At 46.3% G+C, this 22737-nt stretch overlaps 1 protein-coding gene across 6 annotated transcripts in view; it reads right to left on the bottom strand.

Annotated features, from left to right (window-relative positions):
* ASB3 (ankyrin repeat and SOCS box containing 3) overlaps positions 1-17653 on the bottom strand; it is a 50765-nt gene extending 33112 nt beyond the window's left edge. The window contains exons 1-5 of one of the 6 annotated variants that reach the window (XM_085889504.1): positions 17613-17653; positions 17447-17523; positions 2011-2209; positions 1665-1823; positions 775-887 (exon numbers count right to left, since the gene is read on the bottom strand). In XM_085889504.1, the coding sequence (XP_085745630.1) occupies positions 775-887; positions 1665-1823; positions 2011-2206 (468 nt within the window). In that variant the 5' untranslated portion in view covers positions 2207-2209; positions 17447-17523; positions 17613-17653. Of the gene's footprint in view, positions 1-774; positions 888-1664; positions 1824-1904; positions 2212-10247; positions 10375-13922; positions 15151-17158; positions 17178-17446; positions 17583-17612 lie in introns of those variants that run through there. The other 5 variants (XM_085889505.1, XM_085889506.1, XM_085889508.1 and 2 more) reach the window with 5 other exon arrangements.
* Positions 17654-22737: the final 5084 nt, after the last annotated feature.

The raw sequence follows: 22737 nt of genomic DNA, 5'->3' as shown, positions 1-22737 counted from the left end.
GAGGCTTTTGATGGAAGGTTTTCTCATCTCCATAAGATTCTTCCATGATACTTCTGATAATTGATTTACAGTAATTTCAAAATTTAAGTGTTCAAAATTACGTTTATAAATTATAACAATATAATTTACAAGCTATATTGTAAGTTTATAACTGTTAAGATTGAATAAAAAAAAATGCATGCAAGGAGAACACGCTTGCGAAGAGGATGAAGAGGCTCGTGAGCATCCAGAATGAAAAAAAAAAAGAGCAGTTTGCGTGTGTCTCGTCTGCAATGGACATTCTGAGAGACCACTTACAGAGGAGTAAGATGCATACAAAGCTGAGAGGCATATTAAAAATCAGAGTGGTAATTGGGAAAGCAGACGAGCATGCTTAAAGCTGACAGATTTATTTTTCGTGAGTCCCAAGTTAAAAAAAAATTGTGTGAACCCCTGACTTGAGGTTTGCTTTCCCTCTTGTTTGCCCGTCCCACCTGTGGTTTATCCAAACTTTTTTCCATACCCTTTAACATATTCAACTGAAACTTGGTATGTGGCTTTATTTTAAGTTACATAACAAGTTCGAGTTTCAGGGCGTTTCGTTAATATTTTACAGAGTTATGCCCTTTTTGGACTGAGAAAATATCACATACAGGGCACATGCATTGCAAAGCAATTGTCGCTTTTGTTGAGCACATTTTAAGTTGATATTTCTCTACATCTTTGTGGCATCACATCAAAGACGATTTTTTCACAGATAATTGTATAACACAATAGCATGCAGTGAGGAAATACCTTCCAGGCCGCCTGGTGTAAAACTGTCCAGCCAGTCCAGTGCTGAGAGCCATGCACAGATGCACCACCGGCAATCAGTGTCTGCACCACATGCTTACTGCCCTGTTCCACAGCTGGTTAAGAATGTGAACATGTTTGGGGTGGATGGATGCAAATAATAATACATAACAAATCTACAACAAAGTGATGGGTAGAAATAAGAAAACAAAGCAGAACCTAAAATAAAGGAAGATGCATACACAAAATGTACAGCATCTTGGCAAGTGTTGAAAGTGTCGCTTAAACCTTTAGAACTTGTGGCTTTCTGAAGAAGTCAAAAGCAACACTAAAAACAAAGATTGCAAAAATTATTTTCCAAGTTCATCACAATTATGAGTGGCTTGGTAACAGACCAAAGCCTTGTTGTACTGACCTCACTGGCGAGAGTTGGTTAATCGACAAAATAATATTTCCACACCCTACAGTGGAGTGGTAACCCAACCACGGTTGGTTCTTAGCCACGGAAAAGGTAGTTGGTGAGCATTTTCCCGGGCTGCAAGAGCTACACTTGATGCACTGTCTTGGTACGGGGAACCTCCTTATGAAGAATGTTCAAAATGTATCATAAACACCCTAGTGCTCGTCATGAGTGTGCACTCTGTGGTTTTAGCAACTTGCGACCTATCCAATGCTGGATTTTAGCCACTGACATATTCATGAGTTATCGTGATGGCACCGATGTTATGTTAAGTAACCTGAGTCTCCATCAATCACAAAAAACGTAATGACTCAAAGGTATACGACTGCAAAAGTATGATGGAATCCTTTGCATCTCCACAACCACAATAAGAGGCTGCTGACTATTTAAAAAGCAAACCATCAAAATAAATACTTTTCCTTATCTACCATACCAAGGAACAGTGGTGTTTCATCTTGCAGGTTGATGCAGTTTACGTTAGCACCAGAACGAATCAACTCTGAGACACAGGCCACGTGACCGTTCTGTGCCGCAAGGTGCAAAGCAGTGAAGCCTTCATGACTTGAAGCTTCCATAGCCGTTTGTGAAGGATCTGAGTTCAGACATATACACCATAAAAATGAAACATTACTAACACATGTATGCAAACATGGATAGTTACACGAGGACATACCGGTGGCGAACAGGGACGGTGGCAGTGGCTGCATAAAGGCACAGAAAGCGGAGAACAGGTGTGTGTACTTTCAAAAATACAGCAACACAATCTTTGTTTGATAGACCTGCTCGTATCAGTTGTTTGAGGCAGGCTGCATAACCCGCAGCGGCAGCCTCATGAAGTGGCCTCCAACTACGATTATCACAAACATCCACAGGCCTTTGTGCCCTCAGCAGCTTCCGCAGTAACTGTGCATTGCCAGAACGGGCTGCAAGAGCTACACTTGATGCACTGTCTTGGTACGGGGCACTGAAGTTCATGTTCTGTGCAAAAAAGTAACCACATTCTTATAAACGGTAATGTTTCGCCAAACAAATCCAAATTACATTGACAATGCACAAAAACTAAGCTGTTCAAGGCAATTGGCATGTAAGGTGTTAATACGAATGTGGCAAGTGAGAAGTTCATGCAATAAACTTTGAATAGTAAAGTATGGCAATGACAAAGATCGATGAGCTCCAATAATGAAGTAGTTTTTTTGGTCTCATAATTCCACAAGGTCAATGAAGGACAATGACTTTAAGGGAGACAAGTCTGAAGACGACGATGGTTCACGAGCGGTATTTGACGATGTAGATCGTTTCAGAAGTCAAGGATGAGACAATGTGATAATGTTTGACCAAGTTATAAAAATGATCAACATGATGTGGTATGAGTGACACGTTATTAGCTGCAAAATGTCGAAAACCCGGTTTCGTTCAAGAACTTAAAAAATTGACCTTTTTCATAACCTTTAAAGGTCACAAAACAATGTTGTGGACATTAAAATAAGGAAACAGGATACTTGCTATAGCTTATTGGAGTTGGTTCGTCGAAGAAGGTCGAAAACCCAGTTCGATTCCCACAACTTTGAAAATTTGACCTTTGTGAACTTTCAAGGTCAAAGGTCAAGGATTATGATCTTTGGTGCAAAACTTCCTCTGGAACATTCCAGGAACAATATAACGTCATATTGGCTATATGGCATTTCACACTCCTCGGATTATCCATACTTTGATGAACTCAGTGTAAAAACAAACTTGAAGGGGGCGCCACGGGCAAGGTGTTCGAGATAGAGAAAAAGAAAAAAGAAAAAAGACTTTAGGTGGGGAATGACCTCAAGATTATGCATAAAAAATATTGTCATCCGAGCTCTCAAAGTTTGGGCGGTCGTATGATTTTTATGTCAAAATTCGAAATTTTCTAAGTTCGTGACCTTGTGACCTTGACCTTGGGACGAAAATGAAAAAAAATAAAATAAAATAAAATAAAATTGAGCTCCGTGGGGCTATGCAGGTGCCATTGGGCTAACCAAATACCAAAACCACTGCCAGATTCGACAAACCCCTCGGAGAAGATGGATTTTTATGTCAAAATCGCAATTTTCTAAGTTCGTGACCTTGTGACTTTGACCTTGGGACGAAAATGAAAAAAAAAATTTAGCTCCATGGGGCTATGCAGGTGCCATTGGGCTAACCAAATACCGAAACCCCTGCCAGATTCGACAAACCCCCAAGGAGAAGATGCAAATTGAAATCAGCTTGCCCTAAAAACACAATTTGCAATTTTCTAAGTTCGTGACCTTGTGACGAAAATGAAAAAAAAAAAATCGAACTCTGTGGGGCTATGCAGGTGCCATTGGGCTAACCAAATACCGAAACCCCTGTCAGATTTGACAAATCCCTGAGGAGAAGATGCAAATTGAAATCGGCTACCCCCTAAAAACATGTTTTTTGGGCGTGACTCCACCAATAATGGGCGCACCATGCCCATTTTCAGGAAAACACAACTCGATCATGATATAAACCTCCCACCAAAATTTTGTCAGGATCGGATCAAAACCCACGGAGCTATGCTCGGGACAGACAGACAGACAGACAGACAGACAGACAGACACACAACAATAACGAATATGGTGGTCACTTATTTTTTTAGTGAAAATATTTTTTCGTGAACCAATTATTTTTTTCGTGAAAATATTTTTTCGTGAACCAACAACCACACCAGAAAATATTGATCTATATTAAAATGTATCGGTAAATTGTCATGTTTATTAACAAACCAAAGACATTCAGGGAAAGCTGTGTGACGTTCAATAAGCTTTTCTCTTGGGAAGAAAGAGGTTTGTTGGTGCCTGGAAGGCTGGTGTTGGTGCAGCAGATTGGTTGCAACTCTCCTCGTAATATATTTTCCCAGCGATATGAACAACCGTTATGTGATCGCAGTTCCTCACAGCATGATACAATATAAGCTGGCTCCCAAATATCGGATCTCTGATTCTGAACATGCACAAACTGGCCTAGATGCAGAGGTGGAAATTCACATGTGTGGGAATGCCCATCATGGTAAAAGTTCTGATGTCATTGACGATGTACAGGATTATAATGGACAGCATTATAGGGGTCCAGAGTGTTCACAATACGGGTAGGTACAATAGATTTGAACTTGTCGGTATTTTATTTTCTATCAACCGAAAGAACATCAACGTGATGACAATCATGTCCGTCCCTCCTGTGCCATCGATGGACTGGGATGCTCCGAACCAGACCACCTCTTTTTGATTATTTCAACAACGTTTGGAGTTGTACTTCGCTGTGATGGACATTTCCGCCGAGAATAAAGTCTCACACGTCCTTCTGCAGATAGGGGAATATGGCCTTCAAAAGTACAATTTGTGGACTCCAACCGATGCGCAGAAGAGGAATCCGGACGATGTATTTCATCAATTTATTGCCTTCGCCACCGAAGAGGTACGGATGTTATGTATTCACTCCTGATCACCTTTCTGTGAGCAGGATATGTCAAAAAGTTATGGATGGATTTGGACAAAACCTTGTAGACAGATTGGGTGTGTGACAAGAAAAAAATCAATTCAATTTTGGTGACTATCCAGATCCGGATACTAGAATTTTTAAGTCGTTCTTTACCATTCTCAAAAAGTTATGGATGAATTAGGACGAAACTTAGTGTACGAGTTGGGTAGGTGACAAAAACAAGCCAATTAGATTTGGTTAAGGTCCAGATGCAGATCCGGCCCATCAGTGGGCTACAAAACGTAAACTGTTCAGCCTGGCGAAGGTATGCACTCTACCGAGTGCCCTTCAAGTTTAACTACTATATTGGAACCCGCGGACAACTTTTGTGTGTCACCAACGCCGCCATTATAAACAGGAACCCGGTGAGACATTGGGTTCCTTCGTCAGTCACTATAGCTTGCTAGCAATGAAATGTGGCTTTTCTATGAGTGAAGCGAATGAACGGATCGTAGAACAAATCATTGCAACTACTCCCACCCTAGATTATCAAAAATAACCCCTTTCCAAGGATAAAGAGTTCAGTGGCTAAAGCTCTGTAGCTCAGCTGAGCCTAGGAAGCTATGTCAATATACCTTGCTCAGTTCCCGACCATTAACACTTCGAGTCACCTTTCCAGTGGCAGCGTGATGCTTTCCAATGGGGAATGTACCATCGTGTCTGCTTTAAGCAGAAAAATGGCATGTTGTCAGAACTGTGGAAATGCTCACCGATTGGAAAGGAACCATTGCCCTGCTCAAAATGATAATACTTGTCCACAAGATAAAGAACAAGAATGCAGATACCAGACAGAGAGATGCAGGACTCCACCTCGTGAAATGTATTTGATTGAAAAACATGAGCCTCAGCACGATGAACAGTCACAGTCTCAGGATACTGTGCAACAACATCGACAGTGCCGAGCATGATTGTTTTGTTTTTAATGTGATAAACACTCCAAATTCGCCACAAGATGAAACATTCACTCAGGTTAACATACATCTTGACAACAGACAAGGTACTCATCTATTACTCCAAAAGATGGACACGGGTACACAGGGAAATACCCTCCCTTTGAGCCTATTCCATCAGATGTTCCCAGAGGAATTCAGCAAAAAACATCCTCCTTATATGAAAGTACTTTATCCAATCATTAATGTGAAGGTTACTGCTTACAACAGATCTCCTGTCAACTGCGTTGGTACTGTTCACATCCCATGCAAGTTAAAGGAGTCACCGTGGATGGACACTCATTTCTTTGTTGTAGATGTCCCTGCCCAGCCACCCTTGGACTTCCATTATGTGAGACCATGAATGTTGTCACCCTGCATTGTGCCATACAATAACCTGTATACAACAGTGTGGAGGACATGCTCACTGTACATCCACAACAGTTTGACCAGATTGGTGAGTTTCAGGCCACACAAAATTGCTGTTGATCCGACTGTGCCCCTCCTGTCGATTCTCCTCAAATGCCAATTGCATTGAAGGACAAAATTCAGTCCGAGTTGGACAACTTGGAGCATCTTGACATCATTAAGCAGAAAGAGGAACCAACAGAATGGGTTAGTTCATCAATTTACGTCACAAAGAATGATGGTGACATTTGTGTCTGCCTCGATCCTAGCTAAATACTTCTCGAAGCTTGATGCCAAGTCAGGCTACTGAGCTCTCAAACTCGATGCTAATAGTCAGCGACTGCTTACATTTTGGATCCCATCAAGCCGTTGGTATTTCCACCATCTTCCATTCAGGTTGTCCATTTCCCAGCTTGAGACGGAACGTATTGTTACAGCTGTGGAAATTCGCATTACACCATAAAGGGCCCTCAGGTGAGATATCTTCATAGGTACATGTGTAGTTAGCCCAAACCCGTTGTATAGAGGGAATTTATGTGATTCATCCAGGCTGCGACGCTTTGATTTAGCCATTTTTTCTTTTCTGTCGTTATTTTGAACCAACCACGTCTCAACCGCCATCACACAACAACCACCTTAACCACCACGCCAGCCATCGTCACCAACTACAACCATGCTCCAACCCGCAGACAACAACCACAATGCCAACACTCCACCACCTTCGCCTTTACCTTCATGAATTCATCCCACATCATCGCTTCTACGGCCATTCCCGCAACACCTGTGAACACTGAATGTCGGGCTGTCTCGGGCCCGTTCGGCGATTGGTGCCGAACGCACTGAGCCGCAAGCACGAATGGCGGCCTTTCCGAGGGGAAATTCAGATCAGAAATGCTGCACGCCCACTTCTCCTCTGTCCAATTGGCGAGCGCGGGGCGGCTTGGCCCCGCCTCCAAGCGTGTGTATGTGAAGTTCGTATATGCAAATTTTAGGATCAGGAGAGGTTCACGCCCGACCAATGGCTGACCGGGGGGGGGGGCAGCATGGCCCTGCCTCCAATCGTGTTCTGATCCTAAAATTTGCATATTGGCCGCTCCTGCCGCCTATAAGAAGGCGAGCGCAAGGCAAAAAAAAGAGTTGGGTTTTGGAGTTGTTTGGAGAGTGTCGTCGAGAGGTTGCTCTTGGGGACAAGGAGCGTTGCGTTGGCGGAGTTGAGGGGAGTGAGCGCGGTGGAGCTGCAGGCAAGGGAGCTCGGGTCCGAGGCAAGGAGGACGGCGGTCGGCGATGAGGTTGCGGTGTGGGGGATCGCTCATCTCGTCGCGGGACCCAAGCCAGCCAGCCACTCCCCTCCCCCAGGGCATCAACAATTTCCCCTTCCCCCCCCCCAGCGCTGAGATAGTGCAAAAAGGGGCCCCGTTCCTCCCCCACCCCAAACGTGGTGCCAACAAGCACGCCAGGGGCCCGGAGTCAGGGCACAGCGGCACGGACACTTCGTGGCTTGCCCGCCAACGCGTCACGAGGACACGGGTAAGACCTCTCCGGTCTCGCGGACCGAGCCGCTCCTCCAGGTCCCGCGCACATTTGGCCTACGGGCCTGTCTGCCTCCTTGTCTGTGAGGGTGGCTTCTTTCTTTTGCTTTTGTGTAAGTGTGTGTTGGCGCGTCTGTGAAGTAAAACTGTATAAGTGTTGCCATGTGTACGCGTTAGTCGGTTGTATTACATTTGCTTTACGTGCATTTCGATTCTGTATGGCTGTATATACGTGCTTTCCGTGTGCCGCGGAATAAAATGCTTGCTTGTTGAACTGTGCCTGCTCTGCTTCGTCTCCTTCCTTTTAAATTCTCTCCATCCTGCTTCATGTAAGGGGTTCGTAGTGGATGCAACATCCCGGTAATTAATCGGAACCGTCAAGGCCGACGATAACACTGCTCGGTTATCACTGTAGCACGGAACGGACCGCTTAAGCAGTTCGTGTCCAGGGTCGGCCTGTGGCGTGGTACGATCGCCCGGTCGACCACTTGCGCAGGTACTTAGGTAGCTCGAATTTGGCAAGCAATCCTATCCTGCGCGGATGGGCAATTGGCACGATCGTGGTGAGGTTAAACCCCCACCCGTGACTAGCTCCCGGCGTTGTTCCGAGAGGGTCACGACTGAATTGTCCGTCCGGTGGGCGACGTGCCGCGATTCGAGTTACGTGGCCGTTTGCACGCCGGCGGGCGCGAATTCGCAAATATATATATATATATATATATATATATATATATATATATATATATATATATATATATATATATATATATATATATATATATAAATCGGCCGTATAAAAATGAATGAAATGGGATACAATGATGCAGTTTGATGCTTGTGAATGAACGAAGATTTCTCAAAGTTTTATCATCAATATTTATCAAGATCATCATATCACATTATCACCATTCATCATCTATTGGTCTCTATAAACCAGGTAACACTGCTCTTTATTGTGGGGACGCTATGTGCAGTAAACGTGACGCCAAGCGTCACAGGCGACAACTGGAAACGAAAAAAGTAAATAAATAAAAACTTTGAGAAATTGTTGTTCTTTCTTCAGTGTTATATTCTTCCAAATATGTTGTTGTTGTTGTTGTTGTTGTTTAATTTCCAGATGTTGAGAGATTGTGAGGAAGATGATGATGATGCAAGGAGGAGGGGCGACATGCCCCTTATGTGAGGGAGACACTATCTTAACATCTTAACGAATGTGAGGGAGCGCTATCTTAACGGAGTTGGAGATATCTGAACGTTATGTGCTGTGGAATAAAGGGACTTGTGCCCAGCAATCAATCGCATTGTATCGTGTTTGTTGAGTGACATAACAGATATGTTCTTTTTTTTGAGAAATGGTATGTATGTTGTGTTACTTGGAACCTCCTTATCATTCCTGATAAGTCAACGTAACTGTGATGTATCAGTAGTTTATGATAATGAATGCATACATGGGTACACCGGGGCGTGGTTAAGGAGAGTCACGTGACGCGCCCATGTTCCGATGCTATGCTGTGCCCGTGTCCGGAATAAACCTATTGTTCCCACATCAGAGTCTTCGTCCTGAGTTAGAGAGCTGGCTGAGCTTCATTCTCAAAGTTGCGCCCAAAAGGTTCGTTGATCTCATTGGCCAGTGAAGACCATCAGATTTATAAAAAGTGATTTCTTAAGTGCAGCTTTCTTGGGGTTAAGGAATATTTGATCCTTCAAGTAGACCCTTCTAGCCCTTCCAATCTAAACATCGTGCCCAAACTGCCCCTTTGGTATTTGGACACAGTGCGAGATGTGTTTTAATTACATTTGTTAAGAAGTTTTCATCTCTGGGGTTAACGGATAAGAAAGGGCTAATTAAGAGTTGAATCTCAATTTGGCACCCAACACCCATTCTGATCTCGTAAGATTGCTTTACCCATCCACCAACTAAATCACTTAAGAACGATTTTTGTCTGGGGTTTATGGATAAGAAGTGTCTTAAGGGCTCAGGGGTCTTTAAATACCCCTTGGAAAAATAATTTGATCGAGCTGACGCCCATTCATTTACATGATGGGGGTCTATAGATAGTAACAAAAAACACAAATTACAAGCATTTAAGAAACCATAGTGCCTGGGGTTAATGAATAAGAAAGGGCTAATTAAGGGTTCATTAAGGGTTTAATCTCAATTTGGCACCCAACACCAGTTCTGATCTCATAAGATTGCTTCACACACCCACTAACAAAATTCATCACTCAAGAACAATTTTTGTCTGGGGGTTATGGATAAGAAGGGTCTTAAGGGCGCAAGGGTCTTCCAATAGCATCTGGAATACAAATTACAACCACATTCCGAATGCCTGGTTCCATTGCATTGTCTTCATCGACAACCGTTTAATGAACGTAGAATATGCTCCGGAGGCGTAGAGATAATTTAGGAAATAGATGAGAAAATATAAATTTGTTGGACAAGGTTAAAAATTTTCACTTTTTCGACATGCACTTCTACCGGTACAGGTAGCATTTTCCGGGCCGACCTTGACAATGACATGATTCGCAAACTGAGAAATCCTCTACTCATCCGGTATATGCTTAAAGTTTATATGAACATCGCCGGTGTATCACCATACAAATAAACAAATTAGATAAGACCAGAATAATCTCCACTTGTCTTTCGACACGTCTCCGATGACCAGCGCCAACAGCTGCAGCTCGGCCCATGTATACAGTAGTAGGATGCTTTAGCAGACAAGACGGTAGTCAAAGTGAAACCGCGCTGCCACCTCAAGGCCTTTCTGGTCTGCAAACAAAATGAATACAGAAGAGTCGCCTGAAATGGCTGCCAATGTGCAGACAGAGATGTCAGCATTTCCACCATCACAAAATTTAACTGAGAGACCAGAAGTCGAGGGTGAGTTCATCATGTTTGGTATGTTCCACATCCAGCTCTGCCATTTTTGATCCATCGGAAAGATGATTGCAGAGTCAGGTGGACCAGAGCTGTTGTTCGAGTCCGGGGTGCTCGCTTCGAATTCCCTCAGAGGAATTATCAAATGTTACAACTTCAACCGGTGCAAACACCTCCACCAAATGTTCACCCTCGCCATGGAGATCCTGCACTTTCGTCAGTTTCTTTCTGAATACCCGGAAAAAGATCAAGTGCTTGATGAGCTAAAGGTCTTCAAATTCACCTTGCCAATGGAGATTGACACAGTATGCGAGAGCGATACGTTTCGTGATGTCTATAGGGCATATGATGAATATACGAACCAAACTCTTGAGGGCACTCAGGGACCAACACCTCAGTTTTGGATGATGTATGTGAAGCTTGTCGAACTCTACCGTATCGTTGACCACACATGCCGTGAAAATGACGTTGAGCTATTCACCATGGCACTCACTGAGCTGACTGATTTGTTTTTCGCCATGAACCGGCAAAACTACGTGAGATGGACGGCCAAATACCATTTGGATCTCATGAATAAAGAAATTACGCATCCAGGATTGAGGAACATACTGAATGCTGGAGCGTTCTCGGTTAGAAGGACCAATAACAAGTTTGCACGCCTTCCAGTTGACCTCACATTAGAGCAGACAGTCAACGCAGATGCAGAATCGAGGATGACTAGATTCACATCGGCGACAAACAACTATACTGCGTGTGTTCGGTGGAGTGTCACGAAGGGCAGTCGCGCAGCAATTGCAAGTGAGGCCTTAGCTATGGTTGGACTGGTACATCATAGCGACACTCAAATGGAACTCAGTCCATCGAGAATCAAACGTGACCACGAGGATCTCAAGCGAATCACCTCAAGCATTGTCTCATCGGTAAATCCATTCGCCATCGATACCAATGCGCCGCTAATCAATATCAGCACAGGGAAGAGTGTCCCCTTTGCCGTCAAGAATTCTCTGCTCGGTGTACCGCAGGAAGGTCGCAGGATGCATGAGAAATTCGTTCGCGAATGCCTTGATGATCCGACACGCTTCGAGCGACCTATTACCCGCAACAAACTTTTGACATTCGCGAAACAGTGCGTAACCAACCGACGTGCCCCACAGAACTCAAAGGAGGCAGAACTGAAATGTACAAGCCAGTTACTCGGAAGACGAGCCTTCATCGCGGCTAAGGCCGAAGTGGACCTCGAATTCCTCTTCACATTTCCACTCACACCTGTGCCACTGTCTATGTGTAAGCGCGTTGGTTCAATGGTGCATACAGCAAAGAGCGCCCTTTTCGACAAGCTGGAGAAAACAGCTCCTGATCACGGCCATCCGACTGATGTGAAGGTACATCTGATAGATGGAAATTTTCTCCTTCACTGCCTACCACCAAACCTACCGCCCGACTTACGGTGGTCTGTCACGGGGTATCCTCGTTGCAGCCTTATCCCACCAGTCAAAACGTATAGACATAGCGTTGGACACTTACGAGGAACTTCTATTAAGGACTGCGAACGGGAAAGACGAGGAGCCGAAGAGCAACATTACGTTATCAGTGGCCCTTTACCAGATAAGACCGAAGAACATTGAGAAAGCTCTGAAATAGAGTTCCTTCAAGAGAGGTCTACCGGAATTTATGATGGACGACTGGGCTGGGGAGTAGTACTGACATTCTGGAAGGAAGAATCGTTTTCCTCGGTGTCAACGGTAAATGTGCCAAGTATTCTGTTGTGAATGGTGGAGTGCAGAAATAATTAATTCAAGATCTGTTCTGTAATGACCCAGAGGCAGACGCGAGAGTGTGCTTCCATTTGACAGTGGCTGACCTTGATTGTCAAGATGGCGACATTGTAGTACGTGCCTCGGACACCGACATACTGGTGATTCTCTTTCACCATGTTCGTCGATTTACATGTACAATTTGGATGGAAGTTGGGACGTCCGGTAAGGATAATCGACGCTACGTGAACGTTACTAATGTAGCAGCGCAAATCGGTCCGGATGTGTGCGCAGCTCTGCCTGGCCTGGATGCATTCACGGGATGTGATATAATGTGTGCCCACGACAAGTTCATTCGGGGTTTTTCATCCCTCAGCTACAAAGAGCCGGACGATGAAATGTTTGCCGTCCTCGAGGAGTTCGTCTGCCTCATGTGCGGTGCGAAAAAGACCACGACGCTGAACAACTACCGATTCGATGTTGTCAATCGCACGCATAACCGCAAATCGAATTCCATGCGACCGTTCGAAAAACTGAAGAGCATCGAAGCATCCCACCTTGCTCAGCTGAGTTGCGGCCACATAGTGTTAGGACTGGTTTTGTGGCTACAATGTGGGGCAGTTCCCACCTGGCTACCATTCCGAAATCTCCAACTGCGGGATGGGAAGTCGTTGATGGTCACTATCGAGTCATCTGGTTTGATGGACAGCAACTGCCCCAGGTGCTTGTTCCAGAAATACCAGTTGAAATGGATGCTGACGGTGATCCGTCCAGAACGGATGATCGATTAATCATCTGAAGGTGAAGCAAGAAATGATGATGATGATGAAGAAGAAAGGTGAATGAGCCAAAATACCTGAAATGTCAAGCCTGTTAAGGTGGGCCGAGATCCTCAAAGTTATTTTTACTTTGTAATGGTCAGTAATTTTTATTCGTTATAGTCTCTGATATGTAGCACGTTTAGTTTTTGATAACCTATCATATTATTCGTATAGCTGGCTCTGATTCAGAGAACAATTCAGAAGTGGAGTCGAGACACTCATCTGGAGTTTGTTAAAAAAATGCATCTGTTCGTGCACCAGACATAGACCCATCTTCGAGCACATTCGACAGATTTCTTACATCATTCTGTGTTTACAGCATTGTCATGTCATCTCCCTCTGACTGCTAGCACAGGGACGATATTTCGTAGTAACCTAATAAAACTCATAATGACAGTGACAGTGCATCGTATAGTCACCCTCTTCACTTTCAATTTCCTTATGCTATGATCATTTTTCAACCCCCAATGTGTTGAATTGTCCCCCGGTTATCACAACATGGCCCGTCAGTGTATATTGTTACGGCTGTGGAAATTCGCAGAACACCATAAAGGTCCGTAGTTCAGTTAGATCGATAAGTCTGTGTTCAGTTAGATTTCCCCACCGTTATTTAATGGATTTATTCGTGTCACAGGGCTGTGATCCTTTGAGGTGGTCTTTCTTTTTCTATCGTTATTTTGAACCAACCACATCTCCACCACCGTTGCAACAACCAACATCGCCCCCCCTTAACCACGATCGCCTCTACCGCCCACCACAACCAAATCACCACCACCATCAGTCCCAAATGACAACCAACCACCACCACCTTCGCCCTTTTACCTCCACAACAGTCAACAACTCCACACCACAAACATCGCCTCACCTTCGTTCCCGAAACGACGCCATCTTTGCGCCAGCATAGGCGGGATCCGATCAAACGGCATCGCTGCAGGGAGAGGCAAGGATTCTCTCGCCGTGCAGCGTTGGCGATTTCAACCACGTCGGCTTGCTCTCCGGGAAGGGTCGGAGGTCAAAGGCTCGATGATTCCTACCATGTCCGCTTTCTGCGCGGGGTCAAGGGTCAGAGAGCAAAGGCCAAATCTCGTCCCCCCGGCCCTATATAAGGGCGAGCAGAACGGAGCTTCGAGGCAGTCTGGAGGGGTCGGAGAGCCGAGTGGAGCCCGAAGTCTGGAGAGTCAGTCGGGGAAAGCCAAGGAGCTGCGTGGAGACCACAGCCGGGGAGAGCTTGCCAGCGCCAAGGCAGTCCGAGGTGATCGGACCTCGGCACAGTTCGCGCATCGCTGAGGAGCGGACGGGGTCGTAAGAGCATCATCTCTTATCGAGCATCAACTCTTATAGAGCATCAACTCTGACAGAGCACTAAAAGACCCGTTTGTTCCTCTCAAACCGCGTTGCCGGCCGGGGCCCGGATCACCTCGCCTTGGCAAGGCCGCAATCAGGCGCGGCTGTCCTAGTGGGCGTGGGAAACAGACGTCACGACCTGCCCATCGTCGCAAGGCCGCAATCAGGCGTGGCTGTCCTGGTGGCCGTGGGGAGCAGATGTCGCGACCTGCCCATCGTCGCACCACGAGGGTGCGGGTAAGCCGCATCGGTCTTGTGATCCCATTCGGTCAACCAAGGCTCACGCACTATAAAGGTCCACGGACCCTGTCTGCCACTCTTGTCTATGAGAGTGGCCCTTTCCTTCCTTTTGAGTGAATCTTGTGGCGCCGTGTCCTGACAAGTAAAAACTGTTAAGTGACTGTACATTAATAATAACCATATTCGGTCGTAGTGCTTTCCCTTGCTTTTGTTTGCCTGCTTTTGTTTGCCTGTATACGTGTTGGCTGTACATACATGCATGTGTAAAATAAATGTGCTTTGTTCAAATGTACCCCGTTCGTCGCGTCCTCCTTTCACCATATTGGAAATGCCACCTTGCATCGTGGAATAAATAGTTGGGTTTTAAACACCCGTTCAAAAGAATCGGATCCGGTGAGGTCGGTCGATAATACCCGCTCGGTTATCACTGCAGAATGGAACAGACCGCTTAAGCGGTTCGTGTCCCAAGCCAACCTGCGTCGAGGTACGGTCGCCCGGTCGGCTGCCCACGCAGGTACTTAGGTATATCGAATTCAGCGAGTGACCCTATCTTGCGCGGGTAGACAATTGGCTCGGCCGTGGTGGGGATTGGAAACCCACCCGTGACTGGTTTCCGGCGTTAGCTCCGGAAAGTCACACTGAATTGTCCGTCCGGTGGGCGACGCGGTTGCTATTAGTGGAAAGTGGCCGATCGCACGCCGGCGGGCGCGAAATCGTAACAATATCAAATCGATTTCACTGAGAATGTTGTGTGTTCATCTTGCCTTTATCACTTGCGTTTGATGATCATCGTGCTACATATATTACAATACACGTCAGAATCAACATAGACTACACCAGCGTCATCGCTTTTTTTTCATTATCTCAATGTGCCCTCTGCCTTTCGTGTTTCCTTCTCCTGCTTTGTGAAGATCCTTGCGTCCTTAAGACCCTTCTTATCCGTAAACCCCAGACAAATCGTTCTTCAGCGATGAATTTAGTTAGTGGGTGGGTGAAGCAATCTTATGAGATCAGAACAGGTGTTGGGTGCCAAATTGAGATTGAACCCTAAATGAACCCTTAATTGTTCATTAACCCCAGGCACTATGGTTTCTTAAATGCTTGTAATTTGTGTTTTTTGTTACTATCTATAGACCCCCATCATGTAAATGAATGGGCATCAGCACAATCAAATTCTTTTTCCAAGGGGTATTTAAAGACCATCCAGGATTAACCCCCCCCCTCCACACACAGAAGCCCTAAAGACCCTTCTTATCTGTAAACCCCAGACAAAAACCGTTCTTTGGTGATTAATTTAGTTGGTGGATGGGTAAAGCAATCTTATGAGATCAGAACGGGTGTTTGGCGCCAAATTGAGATTGAACTCTTAATTAACCCTTAATTAGCCTTTTCTTATCCGTTAACCCCAGGGATTAAAACTTCTTAACAAATGTAATTAAAACACATCTCACACTTTGTGTCCAAATACCAAAGGGGCAGTTTGGGTGCAATGTTTAGATTGGAAGGGCGAGAAGGGTCTACTTGAAGGATCAAATATTCCTTTGCCCAAAGAAAGCTGCACTTAAGAAATCACTTTTTATAAATCGGATGGTCTTCACTGGCCAATGAGATCAACGAACCTTTTGGGCGCAACTTTGAGAATGAAACTCAGCCAGCTCTCCTACTACCTGTTCATTAAGTACATTACAATATGGAAAAGCGTTTTAAAACGTTTGGTTAACCTTTCGCGTGCTGCATTGTTTACGGCCGTACGATTCCGTTGCTTTTAAAAAAATTTCATAGGGCTGTGAATTTCAAGTGATACAGGTATTTGCAAGAAAAAAAACACAACTTGGGTGTTGAGTTAGACGGATAAACAAAATGAAAACAAAAAAATTGGTTTGAATTATTTTCATTTTGTCGCAAATCTGCAACCGCAGCACGCAAAGGGTTAACCCCCCCCCCCGCACACCCACAACCTGTTAGCACCCCCTCCACACAACCCGTTAACCCCCCCTCCACACAACCCGTTAACTCCTCCCCCCACACACACAACCCGTTAACCCCCCTACACACAGACACAACCCGTTAACCCCCCTCCACACAACCCGTTAACCCCCCTCCACACAACCCGTTAACCCCCTCCACACAACCCGTTAACCCCCTCCACACAACCCGTTAACCCCCTCCACACAACCCGTTAACCCCCCTCCACACAACCCGTTAACCCCCCTCCACACAACCCGTTAACCCCCCTCCACACAACCCGTTAACTCCCCCTCCACACAACCCGTTAACCCCTCCCCTCCACACAGCCCGTTAACCCCTCCCCTCCACACAACCCATTAACCCCCCTAATCCCCCCACACAACCCGTTAACCCCCCGTTAATCTCCCCCGTTAATCTCCCCCGTTAACCTCCCCCGTTAACCCCCCGTTAACCTCCCCCCGTTAACCCCCCACACAACCCGTTAACCTCCCCCCCGTTAACCCCTCCTCCCACAAAGGTTCGTTGTATTGCAGCCGGAGCACGTTTCACCGCAGAAGCGGTTTCTTCAGTCGGTGATCAAGAACTGAACAACCTTCCAACTCTCCTGGTGGAATGCACCAACGTAAACACCTTTTAAATATAAACTGGACAAAAATTTGGCATCAAGTGAAATCTTCACCCAGGGTGCGCTAAGAGTGCTTTCGCCACTTGGCGAGCACTCGACGAGCTCACCGACTGCCGGCATTCGTTCTTTCACGGTTTAAAAACCACGACCAACCAACCGACGCAAACCAACCACGAATATGGAAATACACAATTCACCACACGCGGATTTACCACAGGATATCATCGTACGATCCCGAACATTGATGATGATCAAATTCGAACATCAGCGATGACTTTTCCCGCAAGTCCTGGTCAACAACAGAAAAGCGAAACTACATTACCACAGCTGGAGATAACACGAGAAAAAGAAAGAGAAAGAGAAAAAACATTACAATACCACAGCCAAGGAGATTTATGTTAAAAATTCCAAACATTGTCGCGAAATATAAAAACGTCGTGAATCATCGCGTTGGTGTGTCGTTACTTTTATACACCGCCTCAAAGCCTGCATTTTAATACGGATGTAGTGTTTCGTTGGCGGTGTGGTGAATTAACGTGAATCAAGGGACATGACGCGGGATCACATGTTGTGCGTCTCGCGTATAAGGGGAGGTCTCTCTGCGGCACGAGTGGATTGTCCCCGGGGCATTGCTATTGACATCGGCTGTCCACTTGATGCTCGTTAACTGAAGGTGCTCATTGACTGGTGAGAATGGAGATTATATCGAACTCCGTGCTTACGCGGATTAGTCTGCAATGGTTAACTGCACATGTATACGTTTCTGCTTATGTACTCCTAGCTGAACCTGTATTTCCCGGTGTGTCCACAGAAGCGGCTCCAATCAAATGGAATAAAGCCTAAACTCTGAAGGTTCATCTCTCGCTCTCATTTCAATTTATTCCATTTGATTTTCTCGGCTCTCTCAACCAAAGATGGACAAGATCTACAAACCAGAGAGGTTCGACGCAGACCCAAACACGACTGACGCAGAAATGAAATGGTCACATTGGTTCTGCTCCTTCTCACACTATCTGACCATCATCGCGGAGGGAGCTGACAAATTTGCCGCTCTCGTGAATCATGTCTCGCCCGGCGTGTACAGGCTCTTCTCGGGGTGCGACACTTACGAAGCAGCGATTGACGTACTGCAGGCGCTCTACGTGAAGCCCAAGAACGAGGTATACATACGACATCTTCTCAACACACGCAAGCAAGCAGCCGGGGAGACAATCGATCAGTTCCTGCAAGCTCTGAATCAGCTGGGAAAAGACGGCAGCTTCCGGGCCGTAAGCGCCGAGGAACACCGAAAGGAAGCGACACGGGAGGCATTCATCCAAGGACTCAGATCAGCCCACATACGGCAACGCTTACTAGAGAAAGCGCAACCCACTCTTGACAAGGTAGTCGATCAGGCTCGAGCGATGGATACGGCTCAGCAGCAATCTGAGTCATTTGGGACACCAATGCTGCTCATGAACGCTGCTACGATGGGAACCCAAGGAACCCCACTGGCACAGACACAGCCAGACATGAGGGATGGAGAAACACCCGAGGAGCCGGATACCCAGACCTCGTCAAACTCCTCAGCAACTGCTCCGGTCGGTAAATGCTTCTTTTGTGGGTACAAAGGCATCCTCGTCAAAAATGTCCAGCCAGAGATGCCACATGCATGAATTGCGACAAGAAGGGCATTATGCCAGGGTATGTAAATCTACTCTAAGGAGGAATAAACCCACTTCTGCGGCTCTCTACTCGCAAAATAAATTGACTGCAGCCTCTCCGGGGAATCTATCCAAGGCTATCATCAACGTGCGAATTAACGGGCATATGGCTGAGGCTCTGGTTGATACCGGTAGCTCTGAAAGTTTCGTCAACAGCTCGCTAGTGAAGGGCAGGAAATGGGTAATCCACCCGACTGACAATACGGTATGCATGGCCGCCACCTCACTACAATCCCGCGTACGAGGGTACTGCAATGTTGAATTGGACGTAAAAGGGTACACGCATCGGGATGTAAAGGTGCTGGTGCTTCGTGATTTGTGCGCAGACGTAATTCTGGGTCATAATGTCCTCAAGCAGCACACGAGCGTCGAAATACCCTTTGGAGGAAGCAAGCCTCGTCTAATTTTAAATGCGCTGACCACCGCGGAGGTGACGTCCCCCCAGCTGTTCGCTAACTTGTCGCCGGTCTGCAAACCGATAGCGATCAAATCGCGGCGATATACCACTGCTGACATGAATTTCATCACTTCGGAAACCAAGCGATTACTGGAGGAGGGAATTATAGAACCGAGCGATTCGCCATGGCGCGCACAGGTGTTAGTGACCAGCAGTCAGAACCATAAGAGACGGATGGTTGTCGATTATTCCCAAACGGTCAATCGCTTCACCCAACTCGACGCCTACCCCCTGCCGCGCATAGATGAGATGGTCGAACGCGTGGCCAATTATAAGGTATTCAGTACCATCGACTTGCGAAGCGCCTATCATCAAATTCCCATCCGAGAGGAAGACAAACCGTACACTGCATTCCAGGCAGGGCGGCGCCTCTACCAGTTCAGAAGGATACCATTCGGTGTCACGAATGGAGTAGCTTGGTTGCAACGGGTTATGGACGACATCATCTCAGATGAAAACCTCGAAGACACTTTTGTTTACGTGGATAATGTCACAGTGTGCGGTAGGGATCAGAGGGAACATGATAGGAATCTGGACAGATTCTTGAGCATTGCTGGAAAATATAATCTGACTCTCAACTACGAGAAATGCGTATTCTCGGCAAGGTCAATTGACCTTCTCGGCTACACGATAGCCAACGGCACAATTAAGCCTGATCCTGAGCGATTGCGCCCGCTCCGTGAGCTTCCACCACCTCAGGACTTGCAGACAATGCGCCGGGTGATCGGGATGTTCGCTTACTATGCAAGATGGATTTCGCAATACTCCGAGAAAATATATCCCCTAGTGCACTGCAAAAACTTTCCACCAGATGCCGCTGTCGTGAAAGCTTTCCACGATCTCAAGGATGATATCAGTAAGTCCGTGGTTTTATCGATCGACAGCTCGGTGCCCTTCGTGGTGGAAACCGACGCTTCAAATCACGCCATAGCTGCAACACTTAATCAGTCTGGGCGGCCGGTCGCTTTCTTCTCGAGAACTCTCTCTAGAAGCGAGCAGAGACACTCGGCAATAGAGAAGGAGGCGTACGCCATCGTCGAAGCGCTGCGTAAATGGAGACATTATTTACTGGGAAACCACTTCACGCTCGTTACGGACCAACGATCCGTGGCTTTCATGTTTGATGGGAAAAATAACGGGAAAATTAAGAATGAAAAAATTATGAGATGGCGGATAGACCTAGCCTGCTACAGGTACGACATTGTTTACCGGCCCGGGAAGGAAAACCCTGCTGCAGATACCTTCTCCCGGGTCTACAGTTCGGCAACAATCAGTCAGGCTTTGCAAGACCTCCATGTGTCTCTGTGCCACCCAGGGGTAACCAGGATGGCACATTTCGTACGCAGACAAAATCTTCCCTATTCTGTTGAAGATATTAAACAAATGAATGCTTCATGCCCTGTTTGTGCTGAACTAAAACCCAGATTCTTTGGCGCGGCATCTGGCAGACTGATCAAGGCTACTTCCCCCTTCGAGAGACTAAACATCGACTTCAAAGGGCCCCTGCCCACCGAGACAGACAACAGATACATATTCACCGTTGTTGATGAATATTCAAGGTTCCCTTTCGCGTTTCCGTGCTCGGATATGACCTCGGGCACTGTCGTAAAATGTCTGTCTGACGTCTTCGCTATGTTTGGGAGACCTTCGTACATACATTCAGACAGAGGGCCGTGTTTCATGTCGGCCGGGCTAAAACAATTCCTATTAGAGCACGGCATAGCAACTAGTCGAACGACGGGTTACAACCCACAGGGGAACGGGCAGGTGGAAAGGTATAATGGAGTTATTTGGAAAGCCATAACTCTGGCGCTGAAATCGAGAGGACTGGGCCCCGAGCGATGGGAGGTTGCTCTTCCTGACGCAATGAATTCCATACGCTCTTTGCTCTGCACGTCCACAAATGCCACTCCTCACGAACGTATGTTTACTCACCAACGACGTTATGTTGACAGTCAAACGGTGCCCAACTGGCTGACCCACCCCGGTACAGTGTTCATGAAACGCCCGGTACGACAAAGCAAGTATGAACCGCTGGTGGAGGGGTCGAACTCATTGACACTAATCCAAAGTATGCTCATGTCAGGCTCCCGGATGGCAGGGAGACCACTGTGTCGGTTCGCCATCTGGCTCCCGCCGGTACTCCTCCCGCCGGTACACCACCTCCTGGCTCTCCTCCTTCTGACATTTCCCCCTAGGAACTCCGCCAGGCGACGGGGCTGCCGTGTTCCCCCGAGGGCGATCGAGGAGTCATCCCCGGCACAAGTCGAGGCTCACCAAGAGGATCGGGAGTCTCCCTCAAGTGAAACTGCCGTTTACTCCCGGAGAGGTCGACGAATAAGGCCCCCTCGACGACTCAATCTGTAAAGGGGATTATCGGCATTCTCGCTGCTCATGCTCCTATATGCCCATTATATCATATATCGATGCTCATTTCCATGCTCCTACAACTCAAAATAATCACTGCTTGGCATGTATGCTCCTGTAGATCTATTAGTCCGCGTTGCTTGAAATGTATACTCCTATAGAGCTAAAGCAATCATGGTGTGTAAGATGGGCCCCTAGTTACATTTTAAAGGTGAGGAGAATGTGGTGAATTAACGTGAATCAAGGGACATGACGCGGGATCACATGTTGTGCGTCTCGCGTATAAGGGGAGGTCTCTCTGCGGCACGAGTGATTGTCCCCGGGGCATTGCTATTGACATCGGCTGTCCACTTGATGCTCGTTAACTGAAGGTGCTCATTGACTGGTGAGAATGGAGATTATATCGAACTCCGTGCTTACGCGGATTAGTCTGCAATGGTTAACTGCACATGTATACGTTTCTGCTTATGTACTCCTAGCTGAACCTGTATTTCCTGGTGTGTCCACAGAAGCGGCTCCAATCAAATGGAATAAAGCCTAAACTCTGAAGGTTCATCTCTCGCTCTCATTTCAGGCGGCATCGTGAAAACTGTTGCTTTATCATTTTAAAATTTAAATATACATTATTGCTTAATACTCGATGTGAAATATAATGAAACATAACGAAGAAAATTATCTCTGATAACATAAAGGTAAAAAAAGACGAAAAGAGTCTTCCCTCCGTGTCACAGTTCAGTTGCCGGGATTATTTCACCACACCGACACAACAGAGGCAAAATATGAATTTTGAATTTCCGTCGATAACTCAATCCTCTGAGATATTGACCATAAAACAACAACAACAACAACAACGAAAGAAAGTAACATCATGAACGTGTTTGAGAGAAACAAACCCCTCAAAAACAAGCCTGGGGGGCGGAGCGTGAGCAAATAGCTCCGCCCCTCAAAAACAGGCTGGGGGCGGAGCGTGAGCAAA

This window comes from Eptatretus burgeri, chromosome 7 (genome assembly GCF_056783735.1).
Source record: "Eptatretus burgeri isolate ZD-2024b chromosome 7, Ebu_testis_v1, whole genome shotgun sequence".
In the NCBI taxonomy this organism is placed as follows: Eukaryota; Metazoa; Chordata; class Myxini; order Myxiniformes; family Myxinidae; genus Eptatretus; species Eptatretus burgeri.
Note: the sequence above shows the minus strand (reverse complement) of the source record. Positions and strands in the feature narration are given on the sequence as shown.